Genomic DNA, 22,235 nt, shown 5'->3' on the forward strand with positions numbered 1-22,235 from the left:
TAGTTTACATTTGTCGTCTTAATACCCCATTTACACGTGCATGGAGTTACTGTTGACAGTAAGTATATAAGTAAGACAATAACTGTATGAGTAAACGTAAAAGAAAATGACGTATGAGTAAACATGTATTATCCTGCAGTTGCAAGCTGCATGCATGAATCAAAAAAGTTTGGAAACTTCTAAATTTTCATGCGACAGTAGGATTTTTTCAATCTGCGCCTGCGCAGCAGAACGATAGTGGCAAACCAGTTGGCAAAAAAACCAACTATGAACGAATTTTCAGGTTGACTGATTTTTACTACCTGTCAAATAGTACGAAATAGTACCGTAAAATGACAACATGAGAGACAGTCAACACTTTTACATGTAAACAGTTATTGTCATGATAGTTTAAAATACGCAGTATTGCCAGCAGTAAATCCATGCATGTGTACAGGCACAATTAGAATGTACAGAAAGTATTCATGTAATTATAAGAAAATAAAATCAGGCCAAGAATGAAGCCTTGAGGCGCACCATATATTAATCAAATTCTATTTACAACCAATACAGTTAAGCAAAATTATTGCAATTAATTAATGTCTCTTTTACTTACCGTTGACTGTTGTGGGACTCCATACGATGTAGCTGGGGGATGAAGCTTGGGAGGCTCCGCAGGGGGCGCTTCATTTTTTGGCTCTTTCGGAACTTCATGTTTTTCTGGTGCATCTGACGGCGGTGCAGAAATCTGTGTAATTAATATATGGAAGTGATATAAAAATCTAAATAAAACAATAACTAAAGCATCATTATATTTCCAAAAATTGTCTCAATAAGGTAATTTAATGGGGTAAATACTATAGTTTCTTACCAAGTGCTGGGGAACCTCATATGAGGTCAATGGTGGATACGGTGCAGAATTTTGTGGTTGATCATCTTTTCCATTACTCGAAGGAGGCACATTATCTGAAACCTTCATTGAACAATAAAATTGTTAATAATGATGGTATGATTTCAACAATAACAGTGTAGAGTTCTTTAGTTAATACTAAGTAAAAATTTTATTGTGTGGAAGAATATTCTTAAATAATAAAAAAACTATTTTTAATTATGCATCTTTTGTTGGAATCAAAAGGAACAAGCATGGAACAAGTGAAAAATTGACTCATTTGTTTCAAAACTGAAAATAATAAAAAATGAAAGTATGACTCGTTTGTTTTTTAAAACAAAATGCAGTAAACTGCATTACCGCTCGAGCTTTCATTTACTATTTTCAAAAAATGATTTCAACATGGATCATCAAATTTGGACTAACCGCAGTTTACTTCTTGCATTAATATTGAATTTTCACTCAAAGTTTATCTGAATAATCGTTTTCTTACCAAATGTTGAGGTACTTCATATGAAATTGGAGGTGGGTAGGGTCCAAAGTCATGGCTCTCTTCAATTTTTGTGGGTTCCGTAGGGTCCGGTTGAGGAACACGTGCTGGAGTCTTGAAATAATAGTAATAATAATGAAATCAATAAGTATATAATTGAAATAATCATTACTACCTACTTTGCCAGCCGAGTCAAGTTCCCATGTTAGAACAATTAATATGTATAACTACTACTGTATTCAGAACATAGACTTATAGGTTTTTGTGAATGGCTTACAACCAATTCCTATATAATTCAATTAAGATACCTCAACTCTGCGATGGTCTATAATCTGTTCTTTTTGTTGGTGAAATAAAATAAAACAATATAAATACCTAGTTCAAATAAATGATTCAAATTCAGATTTATTTATTTTATATATAATGAACATGACAAATTATAAGTTTAAAGCGTTCATGACATGATATAAAATAAGTATTAACAATTTTCAAATAAAAATACAGGGTAATGTGAGTAAATAATACAATAATAAAATAAGAAAAATAAAAGTAGATGGAATTAAAAAATTTCACCTCACGTAAGTGGAATATATCAATATCCAAAGCGATTTGATTAAACATAGCCATTGCCTTTTCAATAATTACTAATGACAGGTTAGTTCTGGACCTTGGGAGAATAAACAACGGTTGCCCCCGATTTCTAAGATAATTATAAGTTTTTAACTACCGAGCAGAATTTAACAATTCGTTACCTTACTTTGAAAAGGTTCTAATTGCACTTGACCATGTTTTGAACTATGAGCGTTTGAAATTTGGAATGGTCATATCTTCAATATAAAAAGACATGTAGATAGAACTCCGGCATACTGCTAACTCCCATATTTGACAATAGATGACTCTGAAATGAACGTACATGATAGAATATAGTTAATGGAACCTTTTCACATCAAAAAGTAATTTTAGGCCAAAATGTCAGTTTGTAACCTTTTCAAAGTAAGGTAATTCCAAAAATACACTTTAATTTTTTTTTTTTTTTAAATAAGCTCCACTATAAATTAATACACTGTTAAATTTTAGTTTCCCTTTTATATATAAAGAAAAATTATATAAAGAGCGGAGTTGTTCCATTTACGATATTGTAAATTTGGCACCTGCGGTTGGCTGTTTTGTGTGAAGAACGATAATGCATTTATTTATTGGTTAAGGATTTTGAAATTTTGTGTGAGCGTAGAAAACATGCATTATAACAAGATGCCATCAAAAACTAATTTTTGGTCAAAAGTGCAATTGGCTGTTTTGCAGATTAAACAGTCAATATACCAGTCATTTTATATTCATAGTACTTATATGAATCTATTGCAATTTTCAATTATTGTAATGATTTTATTATCATTCAAATCTACTCACTTCTACTGGTGGAGCACTTTCAGCTGGTCCCGGGTAATAATACTCTTGTGAATCTTCTTTGTAACCCGGCGGCGGGGTATCAGACTCGTAATCATCGGGATAAGGAAACTGTTTATCATACGAATACCCGCGTCTTTGCCGGATACCTCCCCAATACTCTCTTCCAACCACGCCTCGCTTATTACGTAATCTATTATCACTTTTAACACTCAGGACATCAGATATAATTGTCCCTTCAATTGGACCGATTATTACATTTTCAATATCATGATCTTCACTGTCATTTATAACTCTTGTCTCACAAACGAGTAGAAATAAACCTAGTGTTATAACTGTATATTTAATATTTAAATATGTAGTCATGTTTGTAATGTTTAAAATGTGTTACCTTTTCAAGTGAAAGTGTAAAAACGAATTGAACTCAGAAGGTGCAACACTCTCACTCTTATATAAGTTCACGTTCACATTCACGGGATGAGTAAACATTTACTCACTGTGTTATTAAATGTGTTAACAAATTAGTGCATCGTATCTTACCATGTAAAACGGTAAAGTAAACACTTATTTTTACTTTTCACTTTCACATTTTGATCTCTTATTATTTAGAAAGAAATTAATAAGAAAATAAAAGTGTTGATTTACTCTAAAAGGCGGTTCACAAAATATGCACTTTCGTCAATTGACATAATAAAGCTACATTTGTCTACAGTGTGAAGTTTAATTAATTTTTTAATTAATAATAAGAAGGAGATGGGCTGACGCTGTAGAAGTGGACTGGCTTCATATAGGAAGACCCGGTAACTGGAGAAGTGTGGCGAGAGACCGGAGTGAGTGGGGAGCGGTTGTGGAGGAGGCCAAATCCCACCCCGGGATGTAGCGCCGTGGAAGAAGAAGTGAAGTTTAATTACTTCATTTTGTCACGCCCCAGCGTTGGGGCATAAACAAGCACAAGATCGAGCCACTTCCCTCGGTTCATAACCACGTCTCATGCCTCCCGCCATGTAAGACTTGTAGCGCGTAGATTACTTTTGTGGCACCGCTGCAGGCTGAGGGAGGGTCGGCCATGACAACGGAACCCTTGAGTTTGTGCCACAAGGGTACGGAGTGTCGCACTCTCTGGTGGCATCCGGAATACATGTCCCAACTACGTCGAACGTCGATTTAATCGATCTTTTTAAGATTTTGGTATAATTTAATAGTTGTATGACTGGTACGAATTGATTCACGACCCCCTTTTATATCCCAAAGCAATATCTATCATTGTGAATTTCATTACGTTTTCTTTTTTTTTATTCCAGTCCGCATTATGTGTTGAGGTGGCGGGTGGAATAGACAAACCATTCACGGTGACGTTCCGGCCATACCGACACGGCGACTCTCCTGTCCGGATAGATAACCTCTGCGAAGACATCTTCCTGAAGCTGAATCAGAACGAGTCGGGGCAGGTGGCTCTTTTGAGCCCCAATCAGTCCACGCTCTACACCTGGGACGATCCCACCAAAGAAAGAATTCTTTTGTGGAATGTTTACAATAATAAGGGGAAAGGATTCCGGGCTGACTTTTACAAGGATGGGTAAATATAAATAAATTAGTTTTAAATTGATTTTATTCTTTGAAGACCTAACATTTTTGTTTACAAATCGCATGTAACTATTCCGCAAGACAGTAATTTCTTCAATTTACTTTACGATACATTCATTTTAATGTTGTTGACTTTAAATTCTTAACCGGTTCTATGCCTTCAACGACACTTATCGCTCTATGAGGCCATGATCGATATGCCGCACATACAAAATTGGCGAGTTATCTCATCCGACTTTATACGCCGTTTACACATGCATGGATTTACTGTTGACAGTACGTATTATCGCGGCCATAACAAGAAAATGCATGTGTAAACACTTATCATCATGCAAGTTGCAAGATTGCATGCATGAAACAAATAATTCGGAAGCTTCTGAATTTTCATGCGACAATTGGGGTTTTTTCGATCTGCGCCTGCGCAGTAGAACGATAGTGGTGAACGGACCGGCAAAAAAAAAACAAACTACACCGTGCAGACCATTTTTAACGGTTACCACTTATTTTACTTAGTTACTAATTTTGGGGTTAACCAATTTTTATGACCTGTCAAATAGTACCATAAAATGACAACATCGCTTCTCTTTTAGTCTTGAAGAATGAGATCGGAAAGACAGTCAGCACTTTTACGTGTAAACAGTTATTGGCAGTTATTGATAGTTTAAAATATACACTATTGCTGCCAGTAAATCCATGCACGTGTACAGGCGCTATTAAACTCAAATTGCTAGCCACTGTCCATTGATTTGCATAATCTAAAAAATTAAACACACAGTGACATCTGTTTGAATAATTATGAAATACTTTGCCATAAATTATCGGTATTACAACGATTGTAGTAAGAGCTTCGCTCTACATTCAACATGTGTCGTTAAAAATCGGCGGCTTGTCAGATACTGCCATAATAAAAAAGGTTAAGGGAAAGCCGGTCTGTTTTATTTTATTAAGAGAAAAATACCTTTTATAGTTGGTCTTGGATCCCACTGTAGAATGATTTTATTGATTTTTTTGTAATAAAATTGTGTTTGATTAATAATTCTAGGTACGGAGAAGAGAAAGTGAGCTTCCATACTGTCAAACATACGACTTTAGTTGCTGCCAATAGTGTGACATCCAAACTGTCCTCGACATTAAAAAAACTCACTCCAAAGTCTCCAGAACTCGAATCGTCCAGCAGTGAAGATTCTGACTGCCCGGAAGTCCCTAAAACACCGTCAAAGACCAACAAGACGAGGAAAGACAAAGTCATCGTCTACTGGGTGTCATATCTGGAAAACTTTCAACGAGTTTTCATGCTTACACAAGAAGAAAGAATAGCGTACATGTACAGGCAAAAGATTGATTCGGAGAAATGTAACTATGAAACATTTTTGTCACTGTCAGGATTGGGATTATCCGTTTGCATGCAGACTAATATGGGAATCAAAGAACTGTCTTATATTAGTATGACAGACTCTCCTACGAAGTGGGAAGTTAATGTTGCTCATAAGTGGAAGCTTTTGACGGTTGATCTTACATCGTGGATCGAAGACAAGTTTAAATCTGATCAGAAGAAGTGCCAATTGAAGGAATATATACATATAGACTTTGAAAAAATGCAGATGACAAAGCCGTTCTTTGGAGAATTACGGCGGACTTATAACCCAGCAGTGTGGGTGCAGTGCAGGAAGTCTGATAATCAACTATACACTCATATCAAGTTGCACAGATTCCAGATAGATAATCAATTATATGAAGCAGTTTTTCCATCGGTCCTGTACCCAGCTTCACTCCTTCCACATATCGCAAAGAAAATCGGAACTCGACCGTGTGTCGAATATATCAGCTTAAAAAGAAACCGACCATTTTGCAACCAAGACGTTTATAAATACGTGAAGCTATTAGTTCAAGAGTACTGCATACAGCTAGACAGGGGTTTCGTCAATTATATATTTGATATATTAAACCAGTGGACGGTTGAGGAGAGACCCGCCTTGAGACTGCGGGCTGATTTGGCGTTGGTGCACGTTCCTATAACGAATGTTGCCGCTAAGTCTATAGCGGAGAGTTCTAAATCCACAATTATTGAGTTCATGCATTTGTCGCCTGTGAAGATTCGATTGAGCCTGTCATCTCGGGGGTACTCTAAAGAAAATAGCGTCAGCAGTCCCACTAAAGGGTCATCGAAGAAAGAGAACAGGCCGAAGCTGTTTAACAGTGATCTGCTGGAGTTCTTATTCAATTCGTGGAGCTCTTGTCTCACCGAAATGAAGGGTGTCAAATTAAAGTGAGTGTAATTAATTATAAATATTATCACTGATTGTGTAAATGAATAAAATCATACAAATTTAATTAATTCAAGCTGTTCTAATATATGTATCCAATTTAAGGCATTACGTACCATTACAAAAATTGTTATAATATACCTAGATGTGATACCTTACTCTTATAATAATAGATACTGAAATCAAAAATCATTGCTCTACTTATTTTTTCAGAATGGCGTATTTTGAAATAACAGGAAAAACAACATCTCCGTCACAGCTATTTGCTGATGTTTACCAACACTACTACACTCAGCTGATTCAGCAGTTTTATGTGTTGGTACTTGGCTTAGATATCTTAGGAAACCCCTACGGAATGATCTCCGACTTTACCAGAGGCCTGGGAGACTTCTTCTACGAACCATTCTTGGTAAGTCATCATGGTCAACGGCCAATGGAGAAAGAGTTATAACTTGAACGTATTTAGATACTCAAATTGTTTCACATATTCTTGTATATATTATCACTAAATGATGACATCAGGGTATCGTGACAGTACAATTTTAGTTACAGTCAGTTTAAACATATAAATTCTGTAACGTGTCTTCTACAATGTGATATATACCTGGTGACGTGCTTTCTCTCTTTATTCAAACGTCGCCCATCGCTGCAATTTAAAAAAAATACTTTTTTGATTCCATTATTTGGGTGAATTTCATTCCACGACCTGGGCACGTGCCACCTGTCGTAAAATGTTTAGAATGATTATTTGTTGTAACTTTCAATAAATATTATGTAAAAATAAACTGGAGCTATGCAGCAAACTTCCATGTTTTCACTTCACGTTAATCCGGTGTCCAAAAAAAAATCTCAATATGTACTTACCCTCTTGGCAAAGATGTATGGTCACTTGGTCCTCTCCAAGGCATGCCTCCGAGGAGACGTATCAATACTGATATCAAATAACACAATAAATGCATAAATCCCCTATCAATAATTTGGTAATCGACAGAGTTAGGAGAAAAGAACTCAAACACAATAATATTACTTGTAACTTTAAATGAGGAGATAGAGCTAGACCGAGATGCACAGCAAAACAAAGAAATGAAAAAAGTACCGTTGTTTATCTCTGCGTGACTGGAAAGATAGTGGGTAGGTAGTCGGGAACTAGCCCTTGCAACCGCCTAACCTAACTCGCCACCTGTTTTTCCCGTACCAAAGTTTTGTTACTTCAATCAATATCTCGTCGCCTAAATGCGCGGAACTTGTAACTCCATATTGACCAACTTTACAGGGGGAAGAAAAAACTGTTTTAAAAAACGGACAGGTTTAGGAAAATTTTGAAAAAACACTATTAGTATTTTAATGTTATAAATGCGTAAATCTGGTCATTTTTACCAAATATTTATTAATAAAGAAGATAGAGGAGTTACATGGTTTGCTTTTGTTTTTTTGAGATTTGAGCTGGGAGTTACAATGTTTGAATTAAAATAAACAGTACCAAGTTTGTTTACATTATGTTGGAAAACTAAATAAAATTGTATAAATAGGGGAAATAAGCATTGCATTAATGAACGAAAATAGATTAACATAATTAAAGTGTATTTAAGTTAGCTTTCAAATGGTAGATTAGTATATTATATTAGTGATAATCGGCCTCCATACTTGCTTTCAACGGCTGAAGGTATTTGTACTTATTTAATTTTATTTTAAGCCTTTAAGCTTTCTTGATATAGTTGAGGGAGGCTGTCAAAGAATTTCGGTTCCATAATAGTAGGTACTTTAATTTATTCATCACTAAAAAGTTTGAAATTAATATTTCCATTAATTCCATCCATTATATTGCAGTGCTCGAATATTAGTTACGACTGTGTCTTCTAGTTTTCCTCGTGGTCGTATGGATTTCTAAAATTTAACATTATTTTTTTTGAAAAAATGATGCTACTCGTATAAATAAATGTGACATGTATGGCTTAGGTTTTTTCCTGGCTTCATTAAACGCAGTTACATAATTAGCATGAACATATTTTTTTTGATTTCTCAACCTCTTCAATTACTGAGCGCATCGATCAACCTCAATTTGAGTATGGTCCTTCTCCATTTTTTATTATACAGTGGTGATATTACGTGGCATTGCAATATTTAATAAGCGAGTACTATATATTTTTCTGGTTTGTAGCTCCATCACTATACAGAATAATGTTTTTATAGTCGTCAGAAAGAGGTAGAAAAGGAAGAATAAATTGACTTATTACACTAGAAAGCTAATTTGTAGTAAGCCCACATTCGACTTCAATCCAAACACAGCAATGACCACCAATCGTTTTTGGTTGTAGAGGGTAAAATTATGAATGCCAAGTTTTGTTTTAAAATATGCGCTGGAAACATTAGATTTTGGATATAACAAAACACATTGTAAGTCCATTGTAAACACATATTTTTCAGTAATTTTGTCAGATTTCTTTTCACTTCTGCCCTATTTTCTCTTTTCTTGCTTAACAAGGTGTACAAGTCAATCTAAATTATTTGTTTTGTATCCCGTGCATACATCGCATTTATATATTTCTTACACTGAAATAGTTTTCAATTCAGGTATTCAAATTTCTGACTCAAACTCCCATACCTACTATGTTTAAAATGTTTATTTGTCCCTAAGGTCAAAATCAGTGTTTCTAAACTTTTTTACACTTGCGGACTACTGAAAATATCAGAGACGTTTTATGCACCGCTAACTTATAAAGAAAACATTATTTATAATATAATAGCGTACGATCACAGTTGATTTTGTCACCTAAACCATTAATATATTTTAAGAACAAAAACACAATGCTCAAACACTTGCAGGTGCACAGGTTTTAAAGGATTTTATTGAAATTTTTAGCATAGGCATTTGAACGCCAAAAATTCGCGGACCACCAGAAACTTTCTGAGGACCACTGGTTGAGAAACACTGGTCCAAATTATACATTGGCATAATTAAATATACAACCAAACTTACTGCTTTCCACTTTCTTGGGCCATGGTTAATTAAATTTCATGTATAGTAGAAATAATGGTTCAGCTTGACACCAGACAACACGCGTGGTCTTTTTTGTATGACTTTACTGGAGTTGCAAGGTATGAAAACTGATAAATTACAGCGTCAGAGATACAAGAAATGATAAATGTGATTTTGCTGCTGTAAATATTTTTTTGGAGTTACAATATAAAAACAGGTCGACGGAGAATTAAATTTACTATAACACTGCATACTTAACTCATTTTTGGCCAAAAGTGGAGTTACAAGTTCCGCGCATTTAGGCGACGATCTATGTCTTGTATCTCGTGTGAAAAGCGAAATATACTTTAATTTCCCGAATCCATGGTTTTAATTATAGTGAAAAAAACACTCTGGAACCTTTCCATCGCATCTATTCTATACACAAGACTGCTATCGGCAGTTATCGAGGGTAGTTTATCATATTTTTGTATTGAGGTATTATAATTTTATTGTTACAATAAGTTAGTCGTCTAAACAGTCACAACTGTCTATCTCGATCTAAAAGATAGCACAGCCAAGAGAGGTGCTGTTAAAACATAGCACTTATTGTAACAATTATAAGTAATTGTAAAAATTATAACACCTCAATACAAAAATATGAAAAAGTACCTTTGATAGCAGCCGATAGCAGTCTTATATAGAATAGATGCGCATATCATTACATAATTTGCTAAATTTAATCAATTATTATAAATAATCCAGTGAGTTTCAGAGCAGACCTTTATGTGTTTTGTATTTCACAGATACCAGTGGATTATCTACCAAATTTGTCCAAGGATAGTGATATATTCACTCCATTGTATTATTTAGTGTTTAGTGTGATAATTAAATGGTACTATTATGTAATACCAGGGTATACCTGAAGGTCCCGAGGAAGTAGCCAATAGACTAGCGTTCGGGGCATATTCTCTTTTTGGCCACAGCGTTGGCGGCGTGGCCAAGTCCTCTTCCCTCATCGCTCAGTCACTCGGTGAACTCACCGGCACCATTTGCTTTGACGACGAATACAAAAAGAAACGAAGATACGGTGAGTGATTTATACTGTCTTTATTTTGTTATTTTTGAATATGGCAACATTTGAAATCTTTATGTCATTCTATTTTTATGTCCTTTTCTTAATTCAATTTGCATTTCAAAAGCTTCTAAGGGAGATACCAGACTTGTAATTTTTATCGGTGAAACAATGTGTATATTCCATATCCGGAGAAATAAATAAACAAGCTTGCTTTTACGAATTTTGAAATGCTGTGGTATGACCACATGTTATGATACTGTTCAAATGACAAAAACATCTCCTGAAATTTTCATCTTATATTTATTGCAATTAAGAATTGATTCGCTAATAAAAGTGGGTATTAAATTGTGGATTTATCGGTTTTAGTAATCAGACATCCTGTGTAAGCATTATTTGTTGGAATCTGTTATGCTTTTAAAAGGTTTTAATGTTTATCTTCATATCTTTTGCCTCATTACTAAAGATGTTGCTCACTGAAATGACAGACGTTGCCAATAATGTCCTTCCATCACGACCAAATCACAATATAGAGTATGTATGTGTTATTTTTAGATCTTGACCATTTATGTGAACTTACGAAACAATATGTTGTGAATTATCATAGATAATTACTGAATTTACAGAAAGTACAAATTACAGTAAAACGCCGTTAATACGAACACGATTAATTCGAAATTTTCGTGAAAATTCATAAAATCTATTTTTAGCAATAATTTTGGGCAATATTTCGTATTTTTTTCCATTTTCTGTCCTGTCGATTTTGAATTAACGGGGTTTTACTGTATAATATAGTATGATAATATTTATATTAAAATCACAGATACATAAAAAATCTCAAGTCTGGAATCTTCCTTATTGCCAATATCATCTAGAAATACTTACATTAGATGAAAAATGCGATTTATCATGACATTTAATCCAATATCCATTATCACTTGTGAAAATTAAAAATTATACATTATCAAATAAATCTTTTGTACTATACAATACGTTCAATTTGCATGTTTTTTTAAATCACTATAATCGATCATATTACGATATATTTTTTAACACAAACAAATGAAATGGTCTATTATAAAGAACTATGTTTAACAGAACAATGCTTACATCTGTGTTAATACACATAATTTTCTAATCAAATTCTGCTTTTTGTGATTTATTAATATTATCTAACTTTTACATGTCATCTTTTCTTTTACTACTGAGCTCTCGAATATCCTTCCTAATTTTTCCATATGGAGGTGTTACTAATATCAATGTCGAATCGAGACCGTCGCTTATCTGACATGTACATACAACAGAAAAATGTGTGTGTGTGTGTAGCAAAAACACGTGACAGAAGTGATTTTGTGATTTTATTTTTTTCTTCTCTATTTTCGGACACGTATATTGCAAGTAACAGCCATCGTAAATTAAATATATTTTTTGATGTCATATAAAAAATCATTTTCTTATTTTTCGAAAGACCTGAAACCAAAATAATTTTATACATTTATAAAACATATTTATCTAAATAAAATAACAATTTTATATTGCCAACTGTTAATACTAACACAAGCTAACACTTTTTAAAATTAATAATTTATCGGTTTGCATCTACAATAAGGCCTTGTCTACATGACGCGTTTTGACTCGCGCATTACAGGTACATGTGACCTCATAGAGCCGAGCCATCCACACGCACTCGCGCTGTGACGACTGTCGCGCACGGTCGAGGTACAGGTGACCTAATTGATCCGTCCACATGCACTCGCGGCGAGATACTCGCCATATAGACAAGGCCTAACAGTTTTCTCACTCACCCAATGACTGGAATAATATTTTGGCAGCATGCATGCTTGCTAATCGAAACATCTATAGATCAATCCCACGTGTTGCCCGTAATTTTTATTTTGCTTAGCAAGTAAATCATGACGGTTTATTGTCACAGTTCAAAAAAGTTTTACTTCGATAAATTATTATTTACGGTTGCTACCAATTAACTGTACAGGTTTTCATTTATATTACTGGCTTCCAGTCATAATGACAAAAGTACAGAGATTGACAATTATTATTCTGCATTCACGTCGCGAACATTATTCTTGTATTCTCCCTAGAACCCCGGGACAGGAATATTATAGAGCTCAGTTTATACGACATTAACCATGTTACCTACATTTTCAGCGTCTGGAAAAGCATTATGATCATAATAAATTAAGAAACAAATTTATGTTATATATTAACAATTAGAAAATGTCGACATTTAAAATTGTAATTTCACTTCAAATTCAATTCATAGGTATTCATAATTCAAATTGTATCACTTCAAAATTAAATGTTCTTAATTCAAATATTTTCAATTCATAGATAAAACTGTATGTAAAAAAAAATGGAGAGGTTCAAATTAAGTAAGATATTATGTAAATTAAGGGCATACATATTTAAAAAAAAGTGATATTTTAAATGCACATTGAAAAGGCTATTTTGATCATTCAAATGAATTATTCTAATGTTATGTATTATCAATAAGTAATATTTTAATATTTTTCACATTTAAAAAGATTATTTTGATATTTAATAAATTATTAATGAGGTTTACTTCAACTTTCTTATTGTTCATGGTTATATTACAACTTAACCTACTTACTTCACTCTATCACATACCAGCATTGAAGCATAGGGGAGGCACAATATGGTGGCGCCATTGCCTATGTGAGACCTGTAGCACATAGGGTGCGTCATTCATTATAAAGGAATCCTTGTGACTGCTATTAAGATGCGGAGTGTGGAAGTTCATGTCCCAACTACGTGAATCGCCTTTTTACAATCATATCCATCATGAAGGACTAATGTATTAGCTCACAATCGTGTGTGATTGTAACGTGGCCATACCAGTGAACCCCTAAGATTCAGCATCGACATTGATTGTAAAAGCTAAAACGTCGATGCCACGCCACAAAGCTATAGAGGAGCACGAGTAGCATGCATACATTGAAAAATCAGCATTTGGACCAAACCTAATAAGTTTTTTAAATGCTGACCCACTATGCCCAAGCTAATTCTATGACCAGTTGAAAGATTACCATCGTCGAAAATTGTGGCAACTAAAACCCAAATTGACCTCTACAAACACTCGGAACCTTATCTAAACTAACAATAAACAATCAGAAAGTTGAATTAGAAATAATAAACACTTCAATATGTTAGTTATACTATAACTATTGAAAATGTATATTAGGATGAAGCTTGTGTTTATTATATAATAATTGTGGATACAAGTATGATAGCTGGTAGAATATAACTTACAAGTTTTTAATTTCTGGTACCTACTGTGTCTTTTCATCAAGTTTTTTACAAGTGAAAAAGTGAATAATTTTAAGTAAAAATCAGTGATCTAAACTTTATAGAAAAAAATAGCATTTTTAATGTTTGGCATACTATGTTAAGTACAGTTTTTTCAATTATGCAAACATTATATACCCCTTTGAGAAATGATAAATACACATCGCCCTCCAAGTGTAGTGTCCATTTTGTATTGTAGAATTTACATAATTTGTTTCTTGTCATCATGGATTAGTTTTGAATGGGATGTATTTTTATAAACATTTTCTAGGATATTGCCTACAGAAAAGTAGTGACTTGCCTGAATCGTTAATTTTGGCCGGCCAAACATACATTATGGGTGTGACGCTGGGATTGAGCGGCATCATAATGAAACCCATTTTTGGTAATGATTATTTCTTTTTCTCTCTCTCCACCTCTCTCTCAGTAGTCGATGTGAACATAATATTTTTTATTGCCTAAATAAACAATAAGCGCCCCCTTAACTGCTCATGAGCATGAATTTTGTTGTAACCTAATCTAACCATTTTATGTAACAGTTGACTCTGAATTTGCCGGACTAAATGGAAAAATCTATTCCCAAGATATTTTATTTCGTGGTTAATCCAAAACCACGCTATTATAATGATGTAGTTATGTATCCAATTTCACTATAATATGTTCAATGTTTATAGAATACAATATTGTGATAACAAGAAATGACATATCGGTAAATATATAATAATAAAAAAACTATTATTAAGCTCGGTACTCACTTGAGCAAATATGCGCGCACGAATAGTTTATGCGTACAAACGTTCGTGCGGATTAAAATTTTTATATGCAAATCATACGCGCACGCAAACTTGTCCTTGTACTGACATGAGCAAATTTGCATGGACAGCGTTCGTGCGCACAAATTTGCTCAAGTCAGTACCGACCTTTATAAATTTTTTAAATTTAACAAATATAATAATATTAATTGTACCTACATATTGTTATTCCTTTTAACTCTCATGTCCTTACGCGAAGTAATAACATTAAAGAAAAATAATAATAGTGGATCACTTAACACTTCTCAGTACTTGTTCAAAGTGTGTAAAAGATATAACATAATATTATGACGAAAAATCTTTTTACGGGTAACGGTTAGTATGACCACGGTAAATCGAGAGTCAACTGTGTATCATTTCATCAATGGAAACTGTAGAGTGTCTCAACTTAGTACCAATAAATTTCAAAATTAAGAAAATTAAAAATAAAACCTCTTCAAGAATCAGACCCAAGATGCACACAGGATTGTAGAGCAAATGGTGATGACTATTTGAAGCTGTCAATTTCAAAGTGGGTAACCTCCATTTTCCGCCATTTTGAGATAATCGCAAAAAACCACCAAACACATTTAGAACTGCAAATAGAACTTTTTCTTTTTGAAAACATATTAGTAAACCATGTAAACCAAATAAAATATCCTTAAAGCCAATTCATAAAAAATCATATTAAAAGTTCATCGTAAAATCGCTGATCGGCTGATGAATATAAACGACTTTGCAATCAATATTTGTTTAATTATTCTATTTAACTAACAAACAGAGCTGGATTTGATATTTTATGAATATATTATACTATATATGGTGGAAAACTACTTACAGAATCAGATTCAAAGAAAATATCAAAACAAGTAAAAATTGAGGTTACTGACTTTAAAACTCATAGCGTCATTTAGATGATTTTGCATTTAGCTTTATTGGGTGATACGCTATTGGTGCAAGTTGACTCACTTTGCGGTATCCTTTAGGTTTTATGTCATCGTCAGTTTTTATTGTTTTTGATAACAATGTCATCCAACCCAGAATACAGAAATATATTTTAATTAAAATGTGCAAATATTAATCTTATTCCATTAAATGAAATCAATTTTAAACCTTTTTGTAACCAATTTTAATATGTGACCAATTTTTTAATATCAAGGCACTCTTTTTACCAAATAACTAATATTGGATAATGTAAATTTATACACTTAAATAAAATATTGCCTTGCATACACTACTTTAGAATAAATAAAGGTATAGGAATCTATATTAAGACAGGGACTCCATAGAATGTGGTGTGGTGATTACATGACTCTCTCCCTATTCTGGACCAGTATCCTCCAGGTGTCCAGCTTGCTATCCAGTATGCCCCTCGGCGGCTATGCGCTGTCCATTCTTGCTACATGGCCCGCTGAACAGAGTCTATCAAATTAAATTAATACTGAGATACATTCTTTTTGAAAAGGCTATAGAGCTCCAGATTATGGGGCCAAATATACTATACAGCATATTTCTCTTGGATACATTGAGCGCACGCTCGTCAATCTTTGTGAGTCTAACATTCTAAAGTCAATATTGGCTGAATCAGCGTCTTATATATCAAGATTTTTGTCTGTCTGGAGATAATGCTGGACTTTATTTAGTTGGTTTTGTAGACCAAAGAGTTCCTGTTGGCTGCTACTTCTCTTTTCTTCATTGATGATATTCTCGTTGATTACCAGGGAACCGATATACAAAGTCCTATCGAAATTGAAGTTAATGGATCCACCAAACCACACCCGCCCTACACTACACCCGGTCTTAATCGGGCTTATCACGGAACCCTATGTTTAGATTATTAGCAAATTTTTAATGACTGAGAATGTCTCAGGAACAGTTACCAGAAACTGAGGTCACCACACACTCAAGTGTGTTTTGAGTTTAAAAAGACAAGCCTTAGACAAAGTTATCGATACAGTTTAAAAGGTATAGTGGGCCATATTGTTTATAATGTACTTTTATGTGGATGCTCATGCCATTTTCCAAAAGAATATCTGCGCTGCCACCACGCCACACTCTGTGGGCTCCACGCCTAAGATACTGTTCATAACGATTAAAAGTTATCATCCAATACATTTCATAACATTTCATAATTGTTTGATGTCTTATAATGTTATGCTGCCTGTCCTCTATGTAGTAACTCCATTATTAATTACTGTTTATTTTAATTAATTTCCCCTCGACAACTCTTGCTCCTTGGAATAGACGAGGAGTGTCTTATGCAAGAAGGTAAGTTGTATCTTTCTTTATTGCATGATATCCGCAATAACATCTGACAACTGTTACTAATTCGATAGACGGACAATAAATAATTTTGTATTTACCTTTTTGTTACCGAAAAATAGGTTTCTGATAGTGACTACCTTGTTTTATATATATTTTATACTAGCTGAAGTACCCAGTCGCTCCATTGATCGATATATATTTATCTTACTTCATAAAATAACGTTAATTAAATTTTTCAACATCATAATAACTGTATCTAGGCATACAATAGGTATGTAAAAATGAAAATAATACTGACAGCAGTAAAAGTCAAACAAAAGAACACCAAATTAAAATTGAAAATTCAGAATTGGAAGGAACGAACAAACATACATAGTCATCACTCAACCTGTATAAAACGTCAAATTAAGATTGAAAGTCTTTGTTTAGGCAGTCAACTGTAGATATGTTACAACAGTATAAAATCATTTGAAACAGCCTCAGAAAACCTATGCAAAAAAACTTACGAAGAAAATTCTGACTGGAACTTGAACCCACATTTATTGCAATCCGGACACAAAGTTCTCACTCGGATTGCGATGGATGCAGATTCAAGTCAAATTTGATCAAAGTTTTTTTCAGGGGTTTTTCAGAACAGGTATGTTCCTGAGGTTCTTCCCAATTACGTATATTCAATGAAGAATGTTGAATACTTAATTAAAAATAGACTTATATCTCATTGGCTCTTCGCTATAACCGACTATTTTATTTATTATGTAATTTTGATTCACAGTCAATTTTTTTTTCGATATACGGTCAAAAAAAATACTTTTTGATATATTTATGACATTGGAAAGAAATATTTTTCCCCTAAAATTATGTATATATTTTTTTGGACAAATAAACAAATGAAGATGGAAGTATGTGGATTGGATGCAGTCCAATAACAAGTCATGAACACTTGCATCATAAAATTTGACAATTACGCAAGACAAAAACTATTTGGCCAACGGTTAACTTTGAAGAATTTGTCAAAAGCACTTTCTCAATTTGAAGAAGTAATGAATAATATGAAATTAATCCCGATAAAGCATAAGTGATAGAATTTACATAAACAAAATGGATTTTCAACTAAAAATATTGAGATTTTCTAAGACTATGCATCAGTTACTTACTTAAACCCTCACACCCGTAGTGTTGGGGCATAGAGCAAGCACAAGATAAAGCCACTTCACTCTAATGTCTCGCGCCTCCTGCCATGTGAGACCTGCAGCGCGCAGATTGTTTTTGTAGTACCGCTGCAAGGTGAGGGAAGATCAGCCACTGCTACAGAATCCTTGTCAATACAATAACATTATAATAATAAATATATTAAATTCAACAATTACCAAGTAATTAATAAAATATTATATAACATGAAAAACCCTTCACAATAATTATTAGTATCGGTTTGTTCGGCACATAAGGTAAATTGTTGGAATGATCATGGAATGTTGTAATTAGTTACAATTGTCAGATTAGTGGTAACCATTTTTGTTTTATTTATTATGATCTATCTATATAACACACTTTTCATTCAAGCACAAGTAGCTGTGTTAAATTTAGTCATTTTTGTACAAATGGACCTGTGTTGGATGCAGCTGAAATTAGGCATTATTGGCAGTCACTTGAAACATTGTCTATGTTTTCCTGAAATGTCTAGTTGTCTATGGTGCTGACAAAAGGTACTACAGGCACGGGATCAAATAATGCACACCGATCCTTATAATTATTATTAACTGGTATTTAAAATTAAAATGCTGGAGAGATCGGAATAAAATGTTGAAAAAATAACAGTACCTACTTATTCCATATAATATAATAATAATCAGGAATGTTTTCGTCCGCTTCAATAGGACATTGTCAACTGATACAAAATATACATTATAGAGCTATTAACGCTGTGTTTTATTTTATTTAATATAAGTAATGACATTCCACCAAGAACTACTAAACTTATAAATAAATATGTTATTGTTCTTCACACAAAACACCCAAACTGCAGGTGCCAAATTTCCAATATTGTAAATGGAACAACTCCATTCTTTATATAAATTTTCTTTACATAAAAGGAAAGCTAAAATAGTGGATTAATTAATTCATAGTGCAGCTTATTTGTAAAAAAAATAATTTCCAAGTGTATTTTTGCAATTATTAAATTACGCTCGATAGTTAAATTATGTTTTTTCTCCTTCCTGAACAATTTGCCCAAATGGAGTCGGTTAGCGGATTAAGCAGTCGATATGTCAAAGCTATCCATTATCTGTATCAAAAGTAAAAACATCGAAGATGGCAGTTATAATGAACCGCCATGTTTCGATTTCAAAGTACCAACATTCAGAATATTAATTTTGCTCTAGCCAACCAATTCAACGACACCAATAATATGTATCAAATGAATGAGAAATACCATCAAAAATTTAAAAAGTAAAATTTTTCCTTTTAAAATTACCAAAAGTCTCCCCCCTTGTGTGCCCTATTCTACAATAGTCACTGTACTTAGATCTTGCATTATAATCCCAGATCTGCAAATTTAAATGTCGTTTTTGGACTCCAGAGAAATCTGTCAAGAAACCTCTCCGTGAGGCGGCCAAGATCCAGAGACAATGAAAAAAATGGGTCCCATTGTTTTAGTTAATCTATTTGCTTCTTAACGAGTTCTTTGAATATCTCTTGAAGGTGGTCGCAATGAATGCGTGGAGGGAGTGGTCCGAGGCTGCGGAGGGGCTGTAGTGGCTGCAGGGGCGAGGGCTGGGGGTGCCGGGGCCACATCTCTTGCGCTAGATGCTCTTCGCCGAGCTGCCGAAAGAGGTCGCCCTGTCATTCTAAGAGCGAGGCTTCCGAGATTCTGTCATCCATATGAGGTAAACAATAATTATATCTCCTCCTGAAAAATTTAAAACACAAAATGATTATAAGCTTGTTGCTGCCAAAAGTTGGTAAGTCGATAATTTAGGTATTTAGAGTTAACAATAGATTATGTGTCCATATAAATATGTATATTAAGAAAAAAATTCAAGGTCATCTTATCACCGGCCTTCCGCGTGTGAAGCGGAGATAGCAGGCCGTGATAACGTCAAGGTCAAAGCGGGGGTGGAAGACAGAAACGCACGGGGTATGTTGTGTTGTGGCTGGTTTATTTTTATCGTATTCGCGATTTGGCGGGCTGCAGACGTGGTGTCGCGGGCTTGGCTGCTGGGGCTTCGCATCCGAGGCGATGCTCGCTGTCCGATGGGAGATAGGGTCGAGGCTTGCGGCTTGGCGTGCTGCCGATGTGGTCCTTTGTTCCTGGAGATGCTTGAGAAGTCTGCCGACGCTGTCCTTTTTGGCGGGAGATATCTCTTGGCTTCGCGTCCGAGGCGAGCAGAGACGATGCTTGCTGTTCGGCGGCCAATCGAAGAAGAACCTTTTCGCGCGTGTTCAACTGTCAGATTCGGCGTCATCCCGCTCTCGGTCGCGAACCTCCCTGTTTTACCGACAAATTGACCGGTGGCGGCGCTATCGGTAGGCCGCGTCTGTTTTGGCGGGATTCTGACGAATTTGGATTTTTGATTTCGAGGCGGGCTCTGCTCGGCCGAGAACCGCGAAGAGTGGACGTAGGCTGTGGTGTTCTGGGAAAGTTGATGGTTCGGTCCGCCCTTTGAGGTAGTCTCCTGTGGGAGACTTTCATCTGGTATCAATCTGATATATAGAACATGCACATAAAGCTCAAAGAAATCAGCATTATGCCTGATTTTAGAACAAACTTAAAATTGCAATTACTCCATAACATGATTTCGAGACTTACCAACTTTTGGCAGTAACCCCACTACTATACTATACAGAGCACGTACATAAGGTAGAAGAGAGACATCTCTATAGTAGATGGTTTTTGATAAAAAAAAACGAAACATTAATTTTAACCAACGATTTCTGTTTTGTTATTGTTGAAATTTCCATAATATGAGCGCCAAGTTTTTACACAGTTACTTTTCTAACTCGAATATGGCAATAAATCAAAGAAACGTAATGAAGTTGTGTGATTTACTGTTCTATAAAATTGTGACTCTCGGCGTAGTCTCCATGATGTAATGGTAAACGCTTTTAGCTATTAATCGAAAGATTGGTGGTTCGAGCTCAACTGGCGACATTATTTTTTTAACACTTTCGCGTTAAATAACAGACTTTTATATGATTTTGAATTATTGTTTCAGGGCGTGAAGCCGTACTCCGCATACCAAGCTCTGGGGTTGAGGCTGTTGGCGTCTCTTGGCCGTGGTCACTATGTAGACACTGATTTATATCTGGCACATGCCGCTTTGACACCGAGTGCTAAGATAACATTGCTTCTTACCATGCAGTAAGTTCAACTGAATGAATATATTTATTGAAATTTGAGAAGATGTATTATTATATAGTTATGGAATAAAGTAAATGGTGCCACTATATGACAATAGACAATTTGATTGAAGCAATATTTTAAATCTGTGATAAATACAGGTGATATCTAAACTTAAAATTGTTTTTAAACTTTTTAATAGTGTTAGTTTCTGTGAATATCTCCATGCTTGTTGACCACTTCCTGCCATCATAAAAGATAATGAATAATAGTATTAATTTTTATTAAAATCCATGCCAGAAATTAAATATATAGTTAAACTGAGAGAGAATTTAAGTTACGAGAGAGAAAAGCTCATGTCTGTATTCTAACTTAACAAATTATTTTACTCAACTGTCGTAGAATCTACCGCAGTTTGTCGAAAACTCCAGAATTCTTCGCCAATCCGTTTTGTATAAGTGATTCCCCGTCTGAGATGAAATTAAATTAAAGTACCGCTCCCCTTCTGTTTTTGTCGAGTCACCAGATAAGGTCTTTACCGCCTGGCTGCCAGATATTGAGACGAAAAACTGCGAGAGCTTAAAAATGTAAAGTTTTTTTTGTTTCAATTTGCAGGCATGTCTTCCTCGTAAGGACTGGAAACTCTGGTAGTCCATGGCAGGTGGAATGGGCTCTACGAATGGATGATGTCATAGGAGTACCAACTATAAAGGAGAATAAACTTATTTTTACAGTAAAACAGGTAATGATTCATTTCCCTTACTTACATAATATTATATTGCACGCAATACACTATTTACTATTTCAGACTACTAACTACAAATAAAACATAATAACCAATAAATAATGTGAAATAACATGCTGTCTTTAATTTAAAC

General features: G+C 34.4%; 1 protein-coding gene across 1 annotated transcript in view; it reads left to right on the forward strand.

Moving 5' to 3' along the window:
• Positions 1 to 22,235, forward strand: part of LOC147075602 (intermembrane lipid transfer protein VPS13A-like) — an 86,421-nt gene that overhangs the window by 56,864 nt on the left and 7,322 nt on the right. Inside the window, exons 38-46 of the mRNA XM_085942353.1 lie at positions 4,064 to 4,338; positions 5,389 to 6,612; positions 6,824 to 7,019; positions 10,482 to 10,656; positions 14,237 to 14,350; positions 17,001 to 17,024; positions 19,719 to 19,903; positions 21,233 to 21,378; positions 21,973 to 22,099. Coding sequence (XP_085798479.1) covers positions 4,064 to 4,338; positions 5,389 to 6,612; positions 6,824 to 7,019; positions 10,482 to 10,656; positions 14,237 to 14,350; positions 17,001 to 17,024; positions 19,719 to 19,903; positions 21,233 to 21,378; positions 21,973 to 22,099 — 2,466 coding nt within the window. The remainder of the gene's footprint in view (positions 1 to 4,063; positions 4,339 to 5,388; positions 6,613 to 6,823; positions 7,020 to 10,481; positions 10,657 to 14,236; positions 14,351 to 17,000; positions 17,025 to 19,718; positions 19,904 to 21,232; positions 21,379 to 21,972; positions 22,100 to 22,235) is intronic.

Source organism: Rhyacophila brunnea, unplaced genomic scaffold (assembly GCF_057557595.1).
Source record: "Rhyacophila brunnea isolate RB1 unplaced genomic scaffold, BYU_Rbru_1.0 scaffold_14, whole genome shotgun sequence".
Lineage (NCBI taxonomy): Eukaryota > Metazoa > Arthropoda > Insecta > Trichoptera > Rhyacophilidae > Rhyacophila > Rhyacophila brunnea.